At 33.7% G+C, this 21,219-nt stretch overlaps 1 protein-coding gene across 1 annotated transcript in view; it reads left to right on the top strand.

Moving 5' to 3' along the window:
- LOC125811895 (receptor-like protein 7) overlaps positions 1-21,219 on the top strand; it is a 108,426-nt gene that overhangs the window by 31,364 nt on the left and 55,843 nt on the right. Inside the window, exon 2 of the mRNA XM_049491443.1 lies at positions 9,417-9,744. Coding sequence (XP_049347400.1) covers positions 9,417-9,744 — 328 coding nt within the window. The remainder of the gene's footprint in view (positions 1-9,416; positions 9,745-21,219) is intronic.

The following is a 21,219-nucleotide window of genomic DNA, read 5'->3' as shown; positions in this document are numbered from 1 at the left end:
TGCAACAATTAATCTGATAATGATGCATTAATAACTGAGGCATGTATAACTGAATAACTGAGATATCTGACCTAGCATGTGTAATTCCAGAACTAAAGAAATACATAGCTAGGGTTCTAAAATTCATGCGAGAAACGATGTAATAACATGATAATCTGATTTGGAACATCTAAAGAACTAATTCATGATGATCTGTTGAAATTCTAGAAACCTTAGGTCTATTCATAATAAGGGAATCAAGAAACTGACTGAATTCTAGGGACATAATGGGCGAAAGGAACCCACTAGTGAAATCCCACATACCTGGTAACGAATTCCACGAAGAAATATTTTGATTTCGGGGCTGGAACTGATGGAACCTTGCTGCGTTCTTGAATTAGGGTTCTTGACCCTTTTTCTCATTTCTTGATTCTAATTTTCTAAGTTTTGATTAATGATTTTGGCTAAGGTAAGTTCTAGTTATGTTTCTAGGCTTAAACTGACTAAAACCTCATGATTTAGGGTTTAAACAACGTATCTTAGGGGTTAAATGAAATAGGAAAAGACCAAAAGACCCCTGACTTAATTGTTGTCGGAGTGACTGACGGGCCGTCATTCAATCGACAGTCCGTCGATTGGATCCGTAGGTCAAGCCTGTTCGATAGGCTTTCACTAAAACGAGCATAACTTTTCACTCGGAGGTCAGATTTTAGCAAACTCAGTGGCCTTGGAAAGAGGATTCAATTATCTATCTTACCATAGGTCATGGGACACCTAATTAATTTTGTGCTAAGATTTATGACCATCTGAAGTTGACCCAGTCACAATTTTCATCTAACTGGCTGCTAACCCTCACCTACGGTTTGACCTACGGACCGTGGATCAAATGACGGTCCGTGCTGGTCAACCATCAATCGAGACTGAAGCTGGGCTTTAGGGGCATCGATCCATGGATACGAACCACGGTCCGTGACTTGACCTACGGACCATAGGTCCGGCCGTGGGTCAACACTTGGCCAAATTTCTGGCTGATTTCTGGGGGAGTTTGCTGACACGAACCACGGACCTACAGAACGGACCGTGAGTCCTCCTACGGTCCGTGGATGGTTGTCACGCCCCGAGCCTACACCCTGGACGTGGCCGGCACTCGAAGACCATTTCTGGTCCCCAAGCGAACCCTCATCCTGGCTGACTCCAAGCGGAATACTAACTTAAGCATACAAGAGCTTAAAACTGAATAAGAGTTTATAAACACAACTTTATAAATCTTTAACTCAAAAGAAAACTCTGTATAATAGAATATATATACAACTCGCCATAAAAGGCAACTTTAGTCTTCAAAACATTTAACAAAATAAATGAAGAGACTTCTGAAACTCTATTGTCTATCTATGAAGCCTCTAACTGATAAAGATGGAAGCCGGGACAAGACCCACGACCTCCTAACAACTGATACAACTGAAAGGTAAATGAAATCCTCCGGAAGCAAAGAGGCTTGTCATAGCTAACTGGAACTCCCGGATGTATCAACGAATCTCCTGTTGATGATCCTGAATACCTGTGTCTGCATCATAAAAAGATGCAGGCCAAATGGCTCAGTACGTGGAATGTACGAGTATGTAAGCTAGAAAGCTAAACAACATAGGCTAGAAGAAAAACTGGAATAAATTGAATAACTTACCTCTTTTCAAACTTTCTCAACTCAAGGAATACCCAAAACTACTCAAACTTACTCAACTCAGAAGATAGATACTGGACTCAGAGACAGATACTCAACTCAAAGATAGATACTCAACTCAAAGATAGATACTCAACTCAAGATAGATACTCAACTCAAGGATATATACTTAACTCAAGATATATACTTAACTCAAAGATACTTAACTCAAGGATACTCGACTCTTGAATAACTGAACTCAACCTGACTGACTTCTTTCAATATAAGGCAATTTAAAACAAGTGCGATATAAAGAAAGACTGTTTAAAACATGCTATAAACTCTGAGTGTATACAAGGATACAATAAGCCTGAGATGTATATAGAAATACAATTGAACTGATGTATATAAAATACAATAATTTCTGTGTATGAAAATACAATAACTGTTGTGGGAGTTTCTCTAACCGACAACCATCACATAAGAGCTATAGTGATGATACAGCGATCGACCTCACGCTGCCAGAGCATCTTATACCCGGCCAAAGGTATAAGACCTGAACTGCCTAATGGATCCACTAGTCTAATCTGAAAAGGATTCATCTAAAAAGTATGATCCTTTTCTACCCATGGTAGCTAACATGGTTCTATGGGGGCTGTGGGTTCTTTGAACGCTCCCCCAATTCGGTGCTCGATACTACTCCCAAAAATGTACTGGCTCTTATGTTTTTAAAACATATTTATTCCTGCTGATATGAGATAATTACTCAAAAACTAGCCCGAAGGCTCTTTTGGAAATCTCAGTTTCCAACCTTGTTTAAATGTAAAAACATTTCTTTAAAACTTCTTTGGGAATACATAGTTCCCTAATAACTTTGAGAAATGAACTCAACTCTTTACTCTTTACTTTACTTGAAACTCGATACTTTGACTCAACTTGAAACTCTTTACTCAACTTGAAACTCTTAACTTGGAACTCTTCATTCTTTACTTAACTTGAGCCTTAAAATGAAGTTAAAACGATCAATGAAGACTCTTGGAAAACCTTAAAGACTTGTTTTGACTTACTTACTTCTAAGCTTGACTTCACTTGACTTGGAAACTAACTTCACTTGACTTTGAAACTAACTTCACTTGACTTGGAAACTAACTTCATTTGACTTTGAAACTAACTTCACTTGACTTGGAAACTAACTTCACTTGACTTGTAGTTTTACTTGACTTTTGGAAGTACCTTGGAGTGTTGGAAACAACTAGGAAACATAGGTATAATACCTAGGAACATGTATAAAAAAAGAAATGGTGAATGAAAGGGAAGGATTGGTGTCCTTGGCACTAGGAGAGGTGCAACAGCCCAGCCCCTTTTTCCCCAAAAATCCGACTTTTTCCCCTTGTTTCTTTCCAATTCTAAACCCTCTCAACCTCAAGGTTTCAGCAGCAACACTTAGAATCATAAAGACCCTTATTATACAATAGATTCAACTCAAAAATCACAGCCAGAAATCTGTACTAAATCAGCAAGAACTTCAACACAACACCACTACAACTTCAACAACCAATAAATCTTCTCTTGGAATTAAAAACGAGTTGGTGTGTGGGGGTATGAACCAACCAACACTAAGGATCATAAAATCCCTCAATATACAATAGGTCACAACTCAAATACACAGCCCAATCCTGTCCCACAACCAACAATAACTTCAACAACACAACTAACAACATCAACAACAACTAACAACTTCAACAACAAATCCAATCTCTTCTCAAATCATAAAAACGAGCTTGGTATGTGGGGGGAAAGGATAAACCCACACTAAAGACTCACATACCTGATTAGGGATCACCCCCGACAAAAATCCACGACGATCCTTAGCTTCTTCTTCTCTTTCTCCTCTTCTTTTCCTCTTCTTTCTCTCTTATCTTCCAAGCCCTAACTCTCACTCTTACTCTCACTCTTTAAAATGGGACAAAAATGATCCAAACATCAGTCTAACACCTCAATATAACCCAAAGAAAAGATTAGGGAAAAGACCAAAATACCCTTAAAATTTTCGGACTAAACAAACTGCACTGTGCGACTGTGCGACTGTGCCAACAACCCAACTTCCAAAGGGCATAAGTCACTCATACGAACTCGGAATCAAGAAAACTCGGCGGCGTTGGAAAGATCATTCCAAGGGCTTTCCAGAAATAACTGGAAATTCGCCTAAATCATTTTGAGCTAGGAGATACGACTGCTCAAAGTTGACCAAAAACTCACCTTTTTTCCATAGCCAAATTTTCCAGATTCTTTCCAAAATGACTATTTCCAATTCAACTCTTCTTGGAACTCAATGTGCTACACCTAGGGACCTTAACTTAACACTCAAGAAATTTTTTATTCCTCGGTAAAATCCCACTCCACATGAAGGATGGCTCGAGTCTTAGTTCGAAAATTCTCTGGGGTGTTACAATGGTGCTCGTGAGTGCCACCTGAAACACCAGAAATCTGCAATCTGGTCTATTTTCGGATACGGGGTGTTACACTAAAGGATCTCAACTCACTTTGGCTACTCAATTTATCTCATAACAATCTTAAAGGAGATATTCCAATGGAACTGGTGAAATTGAATATGCTTGAAGCGTTAGATCTCTCTTGGAATCGACTCACTGGAAAGATTCCACAGGCATTGACAAGAATGAACTTTCTGTCATTCTTGAACCTCTCTCAAAATCTCCTTGTTGGACGCATTCCTCAAGGTTCACAATTCAACACATTTGAAAATGACTCGTATGGTGGCAACCTTGATTTATGTGGTCTTCCTTTATCAAAGAAATGTGGAGCGAGTGATCCATCGCATGTTCCTCAACCATTGGAGGAAGAAGAAGAAGAAGATGAGTCGTATTTTTTTAGTGGATTTACGTGGGAATCAGTAGTCATAGGCTACAGTTTTGGACTCGTTGTTGGAACTGTCGTGTGGAGTCTCATGTTTAAATATCGTAAGCCAAAATGGTTTGTGGAATTTTTTGATGGACTCATGCCTCACAAAAGAAGAAGGCCAAAGAAAAGAGCTCAAAGACGAAGGACTTACTGGAAGATTGAAAGCATTTCCTTTTACTATTTGTATATATGCAATATAATTGTATGTGTTATTTTAGCATTTAGCTATTGAAAAGTGTCAATGTCCATGTTTTTGGTCATTTTACTTCATTATCAAGGGGGGATTGGGCTGAAAATTTGCATAAGCAGCAAGATTTGGGCTGGCAGGCCGAAGTCAATTTTATCTCTTCTCCATCGTATCACATCCTAATATATTATTGTTATACTATAGATATTGGGCTAACCATTTAGTTCAAGGTCTTAACTCGGCTGAACAGAATCAAGAGTAAAATTAATTTAACATTCAAGCATTCAAATTGTTTTATCTTTTGAAATAAAAAAAATAGATAAGTGATGAATAAATTTTGTTCATTTTTTCAAAATAGTATTAAAAATTTATAAGGACTCCTTTTAAGTTGCATTGTGAGAGTAAAATATTTTAATCCACCAGTAACTGCATTTGAGGATTTCTTTTAGGTGCTTAATCCTTTTCCTTAAAAAATTATTTGAACCCTTACCGACTCTGGTTTTCCAAACACCTTTAAATTGGTTTCCTAGTTTTCCGTAACGGAAGTTAGTATCCTTTAGTTGTTGTGAACAACTATAAGATTGTACCATTTTTTGTTATGTGTCACATGGCTCAGTCCTTAAGACAGCAAAGCTGGTCTTCTGTATATGTGGATAGGAAAATTTTATGTAGGAGATATTTGCCTCAAGTTCACATTTCTACTTTATTGAGGGACCATTGAATGATCAGTGTTTGGATTGGAATCTCCCTAGTTTGACTTCTTCTTCTCTACCATTTGAGAAGTCTCATGGAGAACAAGATGGAAAACGGCAGAAGATACGTGTAAATCCATCACTATCATGGAAATTTGTTTGAAGTTACATAGAAAAAAATCGTTTTAGTGTGTTACACATGGTGCAATCTTCAAAACTAATATTGATGGAATTATATGTCGATCTATCTATATATATGGATTCCGATGATTGATTTTGTAACAACATTCTGTTATTTGCTGGATAATTCATAAAAGAAAGATGGAGTATATCTTTTTCTTTTATTCATTTCTCTGTTTTATGTTGCTAAGTCGATGCTTTTCTTCTTCCGTTGTTCATCATCTTTGCGCTCCCAGTGAAGCTTCTGCTTTGCTTCAGTTTAAGCAACCCTTTGAAATATCAAAAAAGTACTCTATTTTCTGTGATACTTCTTTCCCAAAAACAAAGTCTTGGAATGAGAGTAGGGATTGCTGCACTTGGGATGGAGTCACTTGTGACTTATTAAACGGTCATGTTATCGCGTTGGACCTTAGTTGCAGTCAGCTTGGTGGAAGTATTCATCCCAACAGCAGCCTCTTCCAACTTCATCATCTCCACACACTAAACCTTGCTTACAATAACTTTAATCCTTCTTTAATCCCAAATGACATTGGCCACTTGAGGTATTTGACGCATCTCAACTTCTCATGGTCTTTCTCTTATTGTAAAATCCCAATGGAAATCTCATACCTTTCCACTTTGGTTTCACTTGACTTTTCTGGTAATGACTGTGAACTTGATGAGAGAACATTTGAAACAATGGTTCACAACTTCACAAATCTGGAGGTACTTTCTCTCTCTTCTGTCAACATCTCATCTCCGATACCTATGAATTTGTCTTCCTCCTCCATAAGGTATGTGGATCTTAAATCAACCAATTTGCAAGGTGTTCTCACAGAGAAATTCTTTCTTCTGCTAAACTTGGAAAGGATGTATTTGGGTTTCAATGATCTTCTCAAAGGAGTTCTTCCAAAGATGAGCAACAGTCTGTTAATGGAGTTGGATATTTCATACACAGGCATCTCCGGTGAGCTGCCTGATTCAATTGGCACCTTGAATTCATTGAATCGCTTGAACCTCTTTGGATGTCAATTCTCTGGTCGAATTCCTGATTCCATTGGCAACCTAACACAAATTAGGAAGTTGTTCTTTGGTGGTAATCATTTCAGTGGCCATATTCCTTCCACAATCTCTAAATTGGAGCATCTCACAAGTTTGGATCTTTCATCTAACTCCTTTTCAGGTGAAATTCCAGATGTTTTCTCTAACCTCCAAGAGCTAGTTTTTTTGGATCTTTCTAATAACAACTTCACCGGTCCATTTCCCTTTTCAATGTTAAGCTTGACAAGTCTTCGATACTTAGATTTTTCTCACAACTCACTGAATGGAACAATACACTCTTGGGTGTTAAGCCTCCCTTCCTTGCGTAATTTGCAGCTTCATCATAATCAATTCAGTAGAGTGGGTGATGAGCTCAAAACAAACTCAACATTAGTGATTTTGTATTTAAGTCATAATCAACTCAATGGTCCTTTTCCTCGATCACTTGTGAATCTCACTAACCTAGCCTTCCTTGACTTTTCATCAAATAACATCACCGGCGATGTGGCAATAAATATCACCTTTCCTAGACTATCAGCTTTGTTCTTATCATCTTGTGAACTGAAGGATTTTCCACACTTCTTGAGAAATTTAAAGACACTTCAGGTCTTGGATATTTCTAACAATAAGATACATGGTCGAATCCCCAACTGGTTTAGCAGCATGAGGTGGGACTCTTTAGAGCACCTAAATGTTTCACATAATTTTTTGACAGGCCATCTAGGGGTATTTCATTATCATAATTTAAAGTATCTTGATCTTAAATTTAACTTCCTTCAAGGTCCACTACCTTCATTTATATGTAACCTAAGCAGCCTTAATATTCTGGATATATCACGCAACAACTTCAGTAACTCGATTCCAAATTGCTTGGGAAGCATGGCTAAGCTAACGGTATTGGACTTGAGAAGGAACAATTTCAGTGGGAGTCTTCCATTGTTATGTACTCAAAGCACTTCATTGAGGACCATTGCCTTGAATAGTAATCAATTAGAAGGATCTGTCCCTGTGTCGTTGCTCAACTGTGTTGGTTTAAAAGTTCTTGACTTGGGGAATAACGCGATAAATGACACATTTCCAGCTTGGCTTGGAACTCTTGAAGATCTGCAAGTCCTTATATTAAAGTTGAACAAGTTCCATGGACCTATAAGTGCTAGGAAGAAGTTTTGCTTTCCCAGGTTGCGGATTTTTGACCTCTCTCATAATGCATTCAATGGCTCGCTGCCTGCAGAAGTTTTTCGAAACTCTAAGGCAATGATAAAAAATGGCACAGACAAAGGTGACATTACATATATGAAAACATCAATTTTCATTAGACATAAGAAAGTCCAACAACTTGAGATACAAATATTCAGCAATGAAGTGTACGAGGATTCGGTGAGGTTGATGATCAAAGGAAACAATATGGATCTAGAAAGAATCAGCACAATTGATACAGCCATAGATCTCTCAAGCAACCATTTTGAAGGTGACATTCCGAAATCACTGAAGGATCTCAGCTCACTTAGGCTACTCAATTTATCCCATAACAATCTCAAAGGTGATATTCCAATGGAATTGGGGCAATTGAATTCACTTGAAGCTTTAGATCTCTCTTGGAATCGGCTCACTGGAAAGATTCCACAGGAATTGACAAGAATGAACTTTTTGGCGTTCTTAAACCTCTCTCATAATCATCTCGTTGGACGCATTCCTCAAGGTTCACAATTCAGCACATTTGAAAATGACTCGTATGGTGGCAACCTTGATTTATGTGGTCCTCCTTTATCAAAGCAATGTGGAACAAGTGATCCATCACATGTTCCTCAACCATTGGAGGAAGAAGAAGAAGAAGACGAGTCATATTTTTTTAGTGGATTTACGTGGGAATCAGTAGTCATAGGCTACAGTTTTGGACTAGTTGTTGGAACTGTAATGTGGAGCCTCATGTTTAACTATCGTAAGCCAAAATGATTGGTGGAATTTTTTGACGGCATCATCCCCCACAAAAGTAGAAGGCCAAAGAAGAGAAGGCTGAGATGGCGGACATAATGGAAGACTGAAAGATTGAACTTTTCTGTTTCTGTTTTTTCGCTTTTTAATTTTCTGTTTTTGTTGTTTGTATATTCTTCATAGAAACTTAACTGTATGTGCTATTTTTAGCATTAATGTATCTTTTTCGGAGACTTGTTTGTGGTGGAAGGATCTGAGCATTGTTAGTAAAACACATGATCTCTTAATTAAGAAAAAGAAAAATTGTATGTTTCTTTTGAATAACTGTTATGCAGATTGATACCACTATTTTTTTGGCTTGGTTAATATTGTTTACAATGAAGAACTCTTAGATGCCACTATAGCAAAATGCCATCTGATACTAAACATTGCACCTCGATTATTTCACCGGTACCTACGGTCTCCCACCAGCTATAGCTAACCCATCGAGTTCTAGCCTGTGGCGCCTCTCACTTAAAAAGTCCTCAAGGATGCTTAAAAAGCCACTAACATTCCAGTTGTTGTTCACTTATGATATGTAAGTCCCCAACTCTGTTCCACATTGTTTGGGCAGCATCCATGATTGTGCTATCTGTGCTGGACTTTCAGAAGAAATAATTTCACTGGGAGTCTTCCACCGTTTTGTGCACAGAGCAATTCATTGAGAACCATTGTCTTGAATGGTAATCATTTTGAAGGAACTGTCCCGATGTCGTTGCTCAAGTGTGATGGTCTAGAAGTCCTTGATGTGGGGAACAACGCTATGAATGACACGTTTCCAACTTGGCTTGGAACTCTTCAAGAGCTGCAGGTCCTTATATTAAAGTCGAACAAGTTCTATGGATCTATAAGTACTAGGCTGAAGTTTGGTTTCCCTGTGTTACGGATTTTTGATCTCTCTCATAATGAGTTTGGTGGCTCACTGCCTGCAGAAGTTTTTGAAAACTTCAAAGGAATGATCAAAACAGATGAGAGAGACAAAGGTGAGATCGAATATATGCAACCACAGTCTTACATCGGATTTAGTAATGTAATGTATGAGGTTTCAGTGAGGTTGGTGATAAAAAACCAGGAAATTCAGCTAGAAAAAATCACCACAATTATGACAACCATAGATCTCTCAAGCAACCATTTTGAAGGTTTCATTCCGAAAACACTGAAGGATCTCAACTCACTTTGGCTACTCAATTTATCTCATAACAATCTCAAAGGAGATATTCCAATGGAACTGGTGAAATTGAATATGCTTGAAGCGTTAGATCTCTCCTGGAATCGACTCACTGGAAAGATTCCACAGGAATTCACAAGAATGAACTTTCTGTCATTCTTAAACCTCTCTCAAAATCTCCTTGTTGGACGCATTCCTCAAGGTTCACAATTCAACACATTTGAAAATGACTCATATGGTGGCAACCTTGATTTATGTGGACCTCCTTTATCAAAGAAATGTGGAACGAGTGATCCATCGCATGTTCCTCAACCATTGGAGGAAGAAGAAGAAGAAGAAGAAGAGTCGTATTTTTTTAGTGGATTTACGTGGGAATCAGTAGTCATAGGCTACAGTTTTGGACTTGTTGTTGGAACTGTCATGTGGAGTCTCATGTTTAAATATCGTAAGCCAAAATGGTTTGTGGAATTTTTTGATGGACTCATGCCTCACAAAAGAAGAAGGCCAAAGAAGAGAGCTCAGAGACGACGGACTTAATGGAAGATTGAAAGCATTTCCTTTAATTGTTTGTATATGCTTGATATATAGCAATATAATTCTATGTAGCATTAATGTTTTTATCTCTGTTTCATTTTATTTCCAAGTGATACTGAGTAATTAGCAGAATGATCCATCTAAACAAATACAATTATGTCAAATGTTTTAGAAGGAAAGTAACAACTTAACCTTCCAAAAATGTAATACTATTGAGAAAGTTGTTCTAACAACACCAACAATGATTAGAGAAACCACAATGTACTCCTAATAAGGCGAAGACAAGAAAAATTGAAAACTCAAAATTTGGAACAGCCATTAGCTAGATCTCTCTCTTCAACATGGATCTCTACAAGTAAACTGAGTTTCCACATTACTTTTGCCTGATTCCCCTTTGATCTTTTCATGATCAAGAATACGAAAAATTAGTGTTTTGAGTGTAGTAGGAAAATGTTTTGCTTGGAAACCAAATGATGCATTTACATTTACTAGGAATAGTAAGGTTGATTAGAATGAAACATCTTCAACTCTTTGGAGGTTGATACTTGCCTCAACCGAGACGTCTTACTAGTTTAGAAAAAGCCTTTGATCATATTGTCTACCCCATGGATGATATCAATGAACCAGATTATCTGGTGTGTTACTGTTTCAACTAATTTACTTCTTAATCTTCTTCTAATTGAGTTTTTTCTTCTTATTTTAACTTCTTTTGGAGTTTATTAGATGTTCTTTAACCAACACTAAGCATATCTTTCTCAGATACTATCGACAAGTTCGTATAATCAACTACTTGACAACTGAACATGGTAAATTCTCTTTTCTTTGGAAGGCCTAAATTTGTGTATCCTATCAAGGGATTGGGCTGAAAATTTGCATAAGCAGCAAGATTTGGGCCTCCGGCCCCAAGTCAATATTATCTCTTCTCCATCTTATTACATCCTATATGTGCGTTGCACGTGTGTCCCAATTCTGCTAGCTTTTTTAAAAATAAAATAAAATAATAAGATAATATTAAACATGTGTGGAAAGAGTAATATAAATTTGAAGAAAGAAAGTACAATTTGAATTTGACAAATAATTAAGCTACTTAAATGACTTAATTGTTCAATACAAAATATTAAGGATTGCCTAAACTTAGAAAAAGCAATTAAATTTAGTTATATAGGTGCAATGTGTAATCAAATAATAAATATGTGGCTGTTTGTACAACTACAACATGACAAGATAAAATATAAGTTGTACCAAAATTTCCAAAATTAATATTACTACAAATAGCTCTAAAGAAAGTTACCCCAAATTAAGCACAAATACAATACGTATACACATTTTAAAGTGTAAGCATATATGATATAACTAACTCTTTTTTTCAGTAATACAATTGTAGGAATAATTTTATAAAGCTAGTATCCTAAATCAGCATTTTAAACCATCATAACATACAATTAAAAAGCAATTATTTATATGGAAGAAAATAAATATTAACCTCAGTACCATATTCTTACTATTCTAGGCGAAAAGGATGATATTGTATTCTTATGTAAATATGCCATATTTCTATGATTATTGTGAAGTTTGGGAGTGTGATAAAATGTAGCATAATTATCCTATTTATCACTCTTTTGTAACTAAAATTTTATATAAAAATCCATATTAAATGTGAGTCCTTATAATTCATAAGAATGTGAATGGCCAAATTTTCATTTTTTAAACATAGGAGCAGAAAAGTCTACTATAAGGTTGATTATCATAACCATTAGTTAGTATTTATTAAGAATACATTAATAAATCAAATACACTCCGACATTCCTTATTCTCCTAATCCATTATTTAGCCATTATTGCATTTAAAGTAAATAATGCATCATCAACTTGAAAATTAGGGGTAAAATGATAATTCAATTTTGAGGCTAGGATCTTCCTCTCTCTCTCTCTCTCTCTCTCTCTCTCTCTCTATATATATATATATATATATATATATATATATATATATATATATCATAAGTATCTGAAATTCAATGTAATATAGTACACTATCTCCTACCATCTAAAATAGTCAATTTACATCTATAAAAAATAGTATTATATTTGGATCCACACTAAAATTAAAAGCCTGCAATATACTAAAATTAAAGATCAGTAACAATGTATACATATGTCATTTTCTTTTCAAGATCTTTGAGGGTAAACTCCTCTCTGTATGATGCTATCGTCATCTATCAGAAAGTCAAAATCATTAAAGTTCAAGCAGAATAAAAGAGATTCAACTACATTATTCCTAAAAAAATACCTCAAAAGATGCTTACCTCTATTTTGTAATTTTTCATAGTGTTACGTGATTTAGCCTCCGACTCAACCTACATGTATTTTTATCCACATCTTAAAATACATAAAATTTGTATTCAAGAAAACAAACTTATAATTAGCACGTCAAAAATCTCACCATTGGATTAGTTAGAGAAGAGCTAAAGACGGAAGTGCAAAAAAGAATTGTGTAATTGGGCCAAAATACCAAAACTGACGAAAATTAACTTGAATATTCAATGAAGCCTCATGAAATATTTATAATAAGTAGTACAATTTGTAACTTGCATAGAAATAATAAAATACCGTAATAAATAAGTATTAAGTGTTTAAATTGTCAGTAATGTTTTTTTGATAAAGTTGTGATGAACTTTTATTGTTAATTTCTACAAAAACCACAAAATTAATAACTCTTAATTATTTTAATTAAGAAGAATACATAACGATATAGGTTTTTGTCTACCCCTTTAATTACAAGAAATAAGAAATAAAAAATAAGAAACAAAGAATTAATAGCTATTAAATATGGTGATGGTTAGACAACTAAACTCATTTTGCCTTTTGGTGATTCATTATAATTTGATAAAAATAATTATTATAATTAAATGGTATATTTTTTGAATGTTTTTATTCTTTTGTACATGAATATGAAGAAAATTGTTTATGATTAAAGGATAAAAACGTCCTACAATTTTTAATGGGCATTTTGATAATTGAACTTTCAATTTATAATTTTTCCACTTTTAGAATAGAAATATAATATATGCCACCAATTGAAAATTCAAAAATTGATATAACAAAAAATGAAAATTATGTTTCATAGATTTAAGTACAATGAATATGAATTTACTATTATATTATTATTCTATAGATAATATTTATTATTAAAAATAATATTAATATAATAATAACTCTTTTTAGAGACTTTTAAAATGTAAAACCATTGATAAGTAAAAAAATAGACAAAATAAAGGCAACCAGAAAAAAAATAAGTTTTGCTAGTTAATAAGGTGTTGTGTAAACATTTCACCCAAAAAAAAATGAAAACTATAATTCTATAATGAAATAACGATTACCAGGAGAAAGGAAAGAAATTATTACCAAAAGAAAGGAAAGAAATTATTTATTGTCAATAATTTAATTGTATAGAACCTGCACAAATAAAAAAAAATAATCACATGGTGCTTCAAAGTTAAGTGGGCATAATATTATTCCAAATAATCTGAATACAAGAAAAGAATATAACCAGATGTTCACGAAGAAGACCAAAAAAACAAGAGAAAACAGCGAGCAATATACATAATATAAAAAATTCTTTCAATTTTATGATATTGATAATAAACAAATGCAAAAGTTGATCAATATTAAAGAACAAATCTTTCATTTTTGAAAATAAAAAAAAAAAACCTTACGTGGGTTATCTCTTATGGAAGAAGTATAGTTATATATCAATATAGTCATTGAATTCTTAGAGAAGACATGGTTCTTTATTAAAAAGTTCTGACCTTTGGACTTCTTTTTACTTAAATTCCAAAAAAAAAAAATAATCTAAAAAAGGCAAAATGGTAATCTAACTTTGAAGTTAGGAGCTTCCCACTTATAATAATACTAGTCCTTAGGAACGTGCGTTGCACGTTTATCCCATATTATTGAATTATTATATAGAAAATATTGAAATTAACAATATTAACTTTATCATTTACATCATATTCATTAAATAAAATTCATAATAGTGGAATGTTTTTTTTTTTTAATCATAACAGTGGAATGTTGTATTTGCCATCAAGCAAGAAATGTGAAGCTAATTAAGATAATATAACATGTAATGGTATGAATATGTCGATATAACTTATCCTCAATAATCTCTCATTACGCACTTTACACGTAGATCCTATATCCAATTTGAAAACATAAAAAGAAAATTTTAAGAATAAATATAAAAATCACTTACAAAGGAACCAATTTACATGAAATAAAACCAAAATTTAAATTTTTGGAACATTTCCAAACACCTTCGAGAGATATGTATCCTTCATCTACATCAATTAGAATAAAAAATAAAAAATAAAAATTATTAGTGTATAAAAGAGTACATATCTTTATTTCATTCTAATCCATACATAGTAATAAAATCTATTGTCTTCCAAATATTCATTCTCTATCTATCAATATTATCACATATGATGACGTCTTCGATCCAAATGCAACACTAATGCTACTATCCCTGACAGTTCTAAAAAGACAATGATATTCTTTTTCTTCTGTACCTAGAAGATCTAGTGTAAAGGAACCAAAAAGTAATATTGGAGCAAAATGAGGTAAACAACATAATAGTTAGATATGGTCATAATTATTATCTAGAATAATTTTCTTCCAAAGATGATAGCTAGGTCAGATCTGAAACATGAAAAATTAAGCTCTAACAAAATAAGGTGAAAAATTATGTGGAAGAAAGAAAAGCAACGACTATATATATATTATATTATGTGAAATGACAAAGAAAGGAAGAAGAGAGTTCAATTCACTTACCCAAAGTATGTAAATCAGTGAAAGCATCGATTTGAATTCCTCCGACAATTACCTAAAAACTAAATATTAAAAGAGAATTTTCTCAAAATATGAAAATATATTAGATAATGTTAAAAACTAACTTTGTGAATAAATGGATTTCAACATCCGTGAAAATTTCCAATATCCATTTCCATCATTGCATGCTCCGTGTTGACACCCAATTTTGACCCTCCCCGATAGGAATTAATTCACGAGCTTCTTAATTCCCAAACAATTTAGAATAATTAGTTTTATAAAATTCAAATACTTTTCAAAGTCATTTTGAGTGATCTTAGGCGATTTTCATAATTTATAAATAATAAATATACTTCATATAATTATATATGTAATTAGTATATCTTATGAATATTCGAAAATCACCTCAAAAAGAATTTAGTTTCACTTAAATACTTTATTAAATTAATTTTGTCTACCTTAGTAGTCTATATTTCGAGTCTTTAGTTTATAATTAAGGTAATTATTTTATCTTGTTAAAATAAAGAAGCTCGTTAATTAATTAATATTAATTTATTGCATTTGAGTTTTAGCCAATTTTATTTATTAAATTCAAATGGCTATTTTCTTAATTCAATTGGCTATAATCTATTCCACCTATTCCCAATTCCAATTCAAACCTCCAGCCCACCATTTTTATTTCCCAGCCAGCCCAACAACAATCAACGGACCCACTCCCAATTCTCAGCCCAATCTAACATTACTATAAAACACCAACATACATACAACACACAAAATAACTCAGCAGCAATGCAATATACCAACAGCAACCCGGCCCAAATCCCTTTTCTTCAACAGAGGATTCCAGATTCTTCACGCTAACAATAGCCTACACGACATCCTCACAGCTCCAAGTTTCTGTCCAAATACATGAGAAAGCGACGACAATTTCACGTTTCGGGCAGAGGCCAGTACGATCCATTTGTCATCTTCCTCCAACGTCTCTCTCAATCTGTACGATTCCAACAGAAGAGCAAGCACGCGCCTGTCCCATTTCCTCTTCCGGAATGGGACGAAACTTGATAAGAAAAGTGTGTTTTGCCTTTAATGGTGAAATGAATTTGAAGTTTGAATTATTGGACCCTTTCCTATCAATTTTTCATCCCTTTCCCCCCAAAATCGGCCCTAGTTCTTCTTCTATATATATTCTGTTGTCTTTGCTGCCAGGGGAGAGAGGATTTGAGTTGGAAAAATTTAGGTTGGAGAAAGAGGAGACAAAAAAGAATACTGTTGGTACAGAGTCATAAGAAGAATTCCAACTTCTATAGTTATAATTCAATAGTTTCGAGTTTTGAGGTCTCGGCTTAAGCTCTCCGTTCTTTTTCGCCGGAAACTTCCATTGGAGTTTCTTTCACGTGGTGGTGGAAGCTTCGTCGTTCCGGAACGCTGCTCCGAGGAAGGTAACCCCTCTTCCTCTTAAATTCGTTTTGTCATTTCGACTAAATTCAAATGTATATTAAGTAGTTTTAATTCACTTTGTGATTCGATTCGATGATTTGTTGTTTCCTATCCCTAGTTACTGTCTCTTTCCCTTTTTCTCATGGTATAATGTATAGCATCTAGGATACAAATCAATTTAAGTATTACATGCCATTGTTGCTTTAATTTCATGCTATTTTGAAAAGGGATAGGTTGATGTATCTTACTAAATCTACCAAGACTTCCCCCTCTTTTCATAGCTTATAAATATGTGATGGCTTTGTTTCGGCCACTACAGGTTAGGATTTGGTAAATGAGTATTGGCTAGTACTGTCTTTTTCTTCCTATTTGAGATCATTTGTGTATGCATCTTGTTTTGGAGCAGTTTACTACTATTTGCTAGCATGTCGGATCTCATTCTTGTTTGGTCGTGAGCTCTTCGCAGCTTGATTTCTTTCCGTCATATTTCTCTTATTTCGATCTAGGTTGAGTGTAAAAATGATTATCAAATTGTTTATGGTCTTTGGTTTTGGTACTTTGTTCATCGTATTTGCTTAAGCCATGATACAAAGTTTAGTACTAGTTTGCCTATTGTCTTTCGAATCTCTTTGCCCTCTAATCCAGTTCGAAATGGTTCACTGTTTGTAAGTAAAAAATGGTATAAAGTCTGAGTTTCTTATTTTATTTTTCGGAGCTTAGTTTGTTGGAGCTTGGCCTCTAAGATTATTTGATGCATGATTTATTTTGGTAGCAAACTTCTCTTGATGTCGATCCCTTAGCTCCCCCCTTTTGAAGCAAATGAGCTAATTTATGCTCGGCCACATCCCAGCAAGGTGCAAAAATTGAGATTTCTTGAACCGTGGTGTAGGATCATATTGTTAAAATTCATTGTCCTTTCTATTTGAATCTGGCTCTTGTCTAAATTGTTTACTGTTCAGCTATAGATGGCTAAGTATATGAATAATGGTAATAACAAATAGCTTGTCTTGATTCAATGATCATTATTAAGGTTGCCTCTCCCGCGGCCTGATTATCATTGCTATATTAGTTTGAACATTTAATATATTTTCATCATATTCAAGCCACGCTAGATTATAGTGCATCATCTAATATGCCCCATTTTATTGATTATTAATATTAATGTGCTATTACCTTCTAGAATGAACATGTGTGAGGCATTTTTATTGTTTTTTTTAAAAGTATGATAAGCAGTGATATGTTATCTTTGGTCAACTCAAACGTGCTTTCTTACTGTCAAAATTAGACTTCTTCTCTTCTTAATTTGCGTCCCCTTGAAATCTGTCAAGTATACATTGGTAGTAGCCTTATTTTGTTGTGAATTTCCTAGTTTACCTCGTTAGGAATCAAACTCATACCTTTTTTATTTATTACTTTATTTATTTGTTTTTTACTAGAGATGTTATTTTTGTGAACAAGTTTAAGTGTGAATGCTAATTTTATTTCTTTTCGTTGCATGTGAATTTGTCCGAGTTTACTATGAACTCCCACTTTTCTCCGCCTTTGCATTTCGCGAGAGTCATAAAAGCTCCAAATTCCTCCATCGAGTCAACTACATAAAAATCGATGAACAGGTCTTGAAGTTGGAAGAATGCGAAAGCGGAGGAGAATTGAAAAGATTGGGCCAAAGGCCCACTCCTTATACAAAAATTGTATTTTGTTATTATTGGGCCTAAGCCCATTTAGTCATTATGTTTATTATCTTGCTAGAATTTAGGACAGGTGAAAAATTGGGCCAAAGACCCAAAACGAAAATGGGCCCAAATACTGGCCCAGGCGGACAGGAAAATCAGATTTGGGCCCAAGTCTCTCTCTTTGTTTTATTATGCTTGTTTATTTGTTAATAATTGCTATTGATTTTAAGGTTTCAAATATTCAAACCCCCAGAAGACACCCATTTCAAATCAACTACTTAACTAAATTATTCTTTTTTTTCACTAGACTTAAAAGATAATTTCGTTAAGGATCCTACTTAGATAATATTTCATTACTTTTTTTTATTTAAAATAGTCTCAACTATAAAGTAATTCGCTTTTGCAATTCAAGATAAGTTAAAGTATTTTAGCCAAAAAATTAATTGTCGGATAACCACATTAGTGTATATTCTAGGTGCTTTTAAAACCTTCCTAGAATATTAATGGGAACCTCGAACCCCCTTAATAGTTTTCAATAGATTTACTGTTTTAGTCTTTTGAAAATAATAGTTTTCTTGATTTTTCTTAAAAATTAAGTGGCGACTCTTAAACCAGTCCAATTATTATTTCCAAATAAAACACTCCGTATGAACTTTTAGAACTTATACACATTTTTCTTTTGTAAAAAGCAAAAAAAATACGATGAAAGTAATAAGTAATCAACTAATGTATTTAGAGGGAAATGAAAATTTTATTTAATGATCATGCATTTTTGCAAAAATAATGACCATCGACTGGCCACCTCTTTGCTACACAAATATTATATATAGCCCTCCAAATTTATTACCCTCGCAACTCTTCATTCTCTTTATTTTATATTATAGCTCTCAAAATTTATTACCCTTGCAACTCTTCATTATCTTTATATTTTATTATAGCTCTCATAATTAATTACCTTACAACTCTTCATTCCCCTTCTTTATTATAATTATTATAACAATAGGTGAATATTTATAAGTAGAGAGAGAATAATTAAGATTAGGAAGGAAATGAGAAGCCAACAAACGGAGAAAACAAACAAGTAGGTATATGATGATTAGCATTAGTATAATAATATAATAATATGATATATGATTATTATTTAATTAATTAATTTTATTACTTTTTTAATTTAATATAGGTTATTTTCGTAATTCAACTTTTGAGGTTAAACTCTTCCCATTTATAATAATATATGATATGATATGATATATTATTATTATTGTTATAATCTAGATTTGGGCTAACCATTTAGTTCAAGGTCTTAGCCCGGATGAACAGAATTAAGAGTAAAATTAATTTGACATTCAAGCATTCGAATTGTTTTACCTTTTCAAATAAAAAGAATAAAATAAGTGATGAATAAATTTTATTCATTTTTCAAAATAGTATTTAATTTATAAGGACTCCTTTTAAAGTATTGTTAGTTAAAATATTTTGATCCACCAGTGACTGCATTTTGAGGATTTCTTTTAGGTGCTTGATCATTTTCGTACTATGATTTTAAATAGGCATAATACATAAATATACCCTTTAACTTGGCTTCAAATCACATTTATGCCCTTCAACTTTAGGTGTGTACAAGTTGAACAAATAGACACACATCTCCTACATGACATCCTACATGTCATTTTTTATCCTACGTGGTGTCTTATGTGTATTGTGCCATGTAAGACTCATGTGTCTAGTTGTTCAACTTTATACAAGTTGAAGTGTCTATTTGTGCATACCCAAAGTTGGAGGACATAAACGTAAAATGAGGCCAAGTTAAAGGGCACATTTATGTATTATGCCTTTTATATAAAGGTATTCCAAACATCTTTAAATTGGTTTCCTAGTTTTCGGTAATGGAAGTTAGTAACCTTTAGTTGTTGTGAACAACTATAAGATAGTACCTTTCTTTGTTATGTGTTACACATGGTTCTGTCTTTATGACAGAAAATTTGGTCCTCTTTATATGTGGATAGGAAAATTTTATGTAGGAGATATTTGTCTCAAGTTCACACTTCTAGTTTGACCTTATTATTTGATAAGTCTCATGGAGAACAAGATGGAAAACGGCAGAGGATACGCGTAAATCCATCACTATCATGGAAATTTGTTTTCAGTTACATAGAAAAAATCTTTTTTAGTGTGTTACACATGGTGCAATCTTCAACATTAATATTGATGGAACTAACTAACTAACGCATTAACTAATATATAAATATAGATGGATTATGATGATTGATTTTGTAACAACATTCTGTTATTTGCTTGATACGAAAAAGACAGATGGAGTGTCTCTTTTTCTTCTATTCATTTGTCTTTTTTGTCTTTCTAGGTCGAAGCTTTTCTTCATCCTCTGTTCATCATCTTTGCTCTCCCACGGAAGCTTATGCTTTGCTTCAGTTCAAACAATCCTTTCAAATTTCCAACAACTTTAGTTGTTGGGATTATGATTACCCAAGAACAAAGTCTTGGAATGAGAGTAGGGATTGCTGCAGTTGGGATGGAGTCACTTGTGACTTTTTAGGGCCACCATTTCTTCATATTGCTGCTGGAAAAATGAAATGAAAATGCACCCAGCAGAAAAATATCATACTGCAAACTTTTTAACCTGACTTTTTTTTATTCTGTTACGATTTGGGAGAGAGATTTGAGAAAAAAAAATTTAAAATTTTAATTGTTTGGAGATGTTATTTGGGAGATATTGACATCAATTTGATTTGCATGATTTGGGGACTGACATTTAATTTTATATTTAATTTCCTTTTTAATCTCAACAAAATAGTTGTATAATGTATCAAATGTAATGTATTCGAAAAAATGAGATGTATCCGGATGGCAGTAATTCTAAGGGATTTTTGTAAATTGGAAAAAAGTAGGGATAAAATGTAATTTGCTCCTTACATTATGGGATTCCTAAAATTTTTACTATTATTATTTGGTATTTTA

Source organism: Solanum verrucosum, unplaced genomic scaffold (genome assembly GCF_900185275.1).
Source record: "Solanum verrucosum unplaced genomic scaffold, falcon-dt-bn FXZP01000238.1, whole genome shotgun sequence".
In the NCBI taxonomy this organism is placed as follows: domain Eukaryota; kingdom Viridiplantae; phylum Streptophyta; class Magnoliopsida; order Solanales; family Solanaceae; genus Solanum; species Solanum verrucosum.
This window is presented reverse-complemented; position numbering and strand designations above follow the sequence as displayed.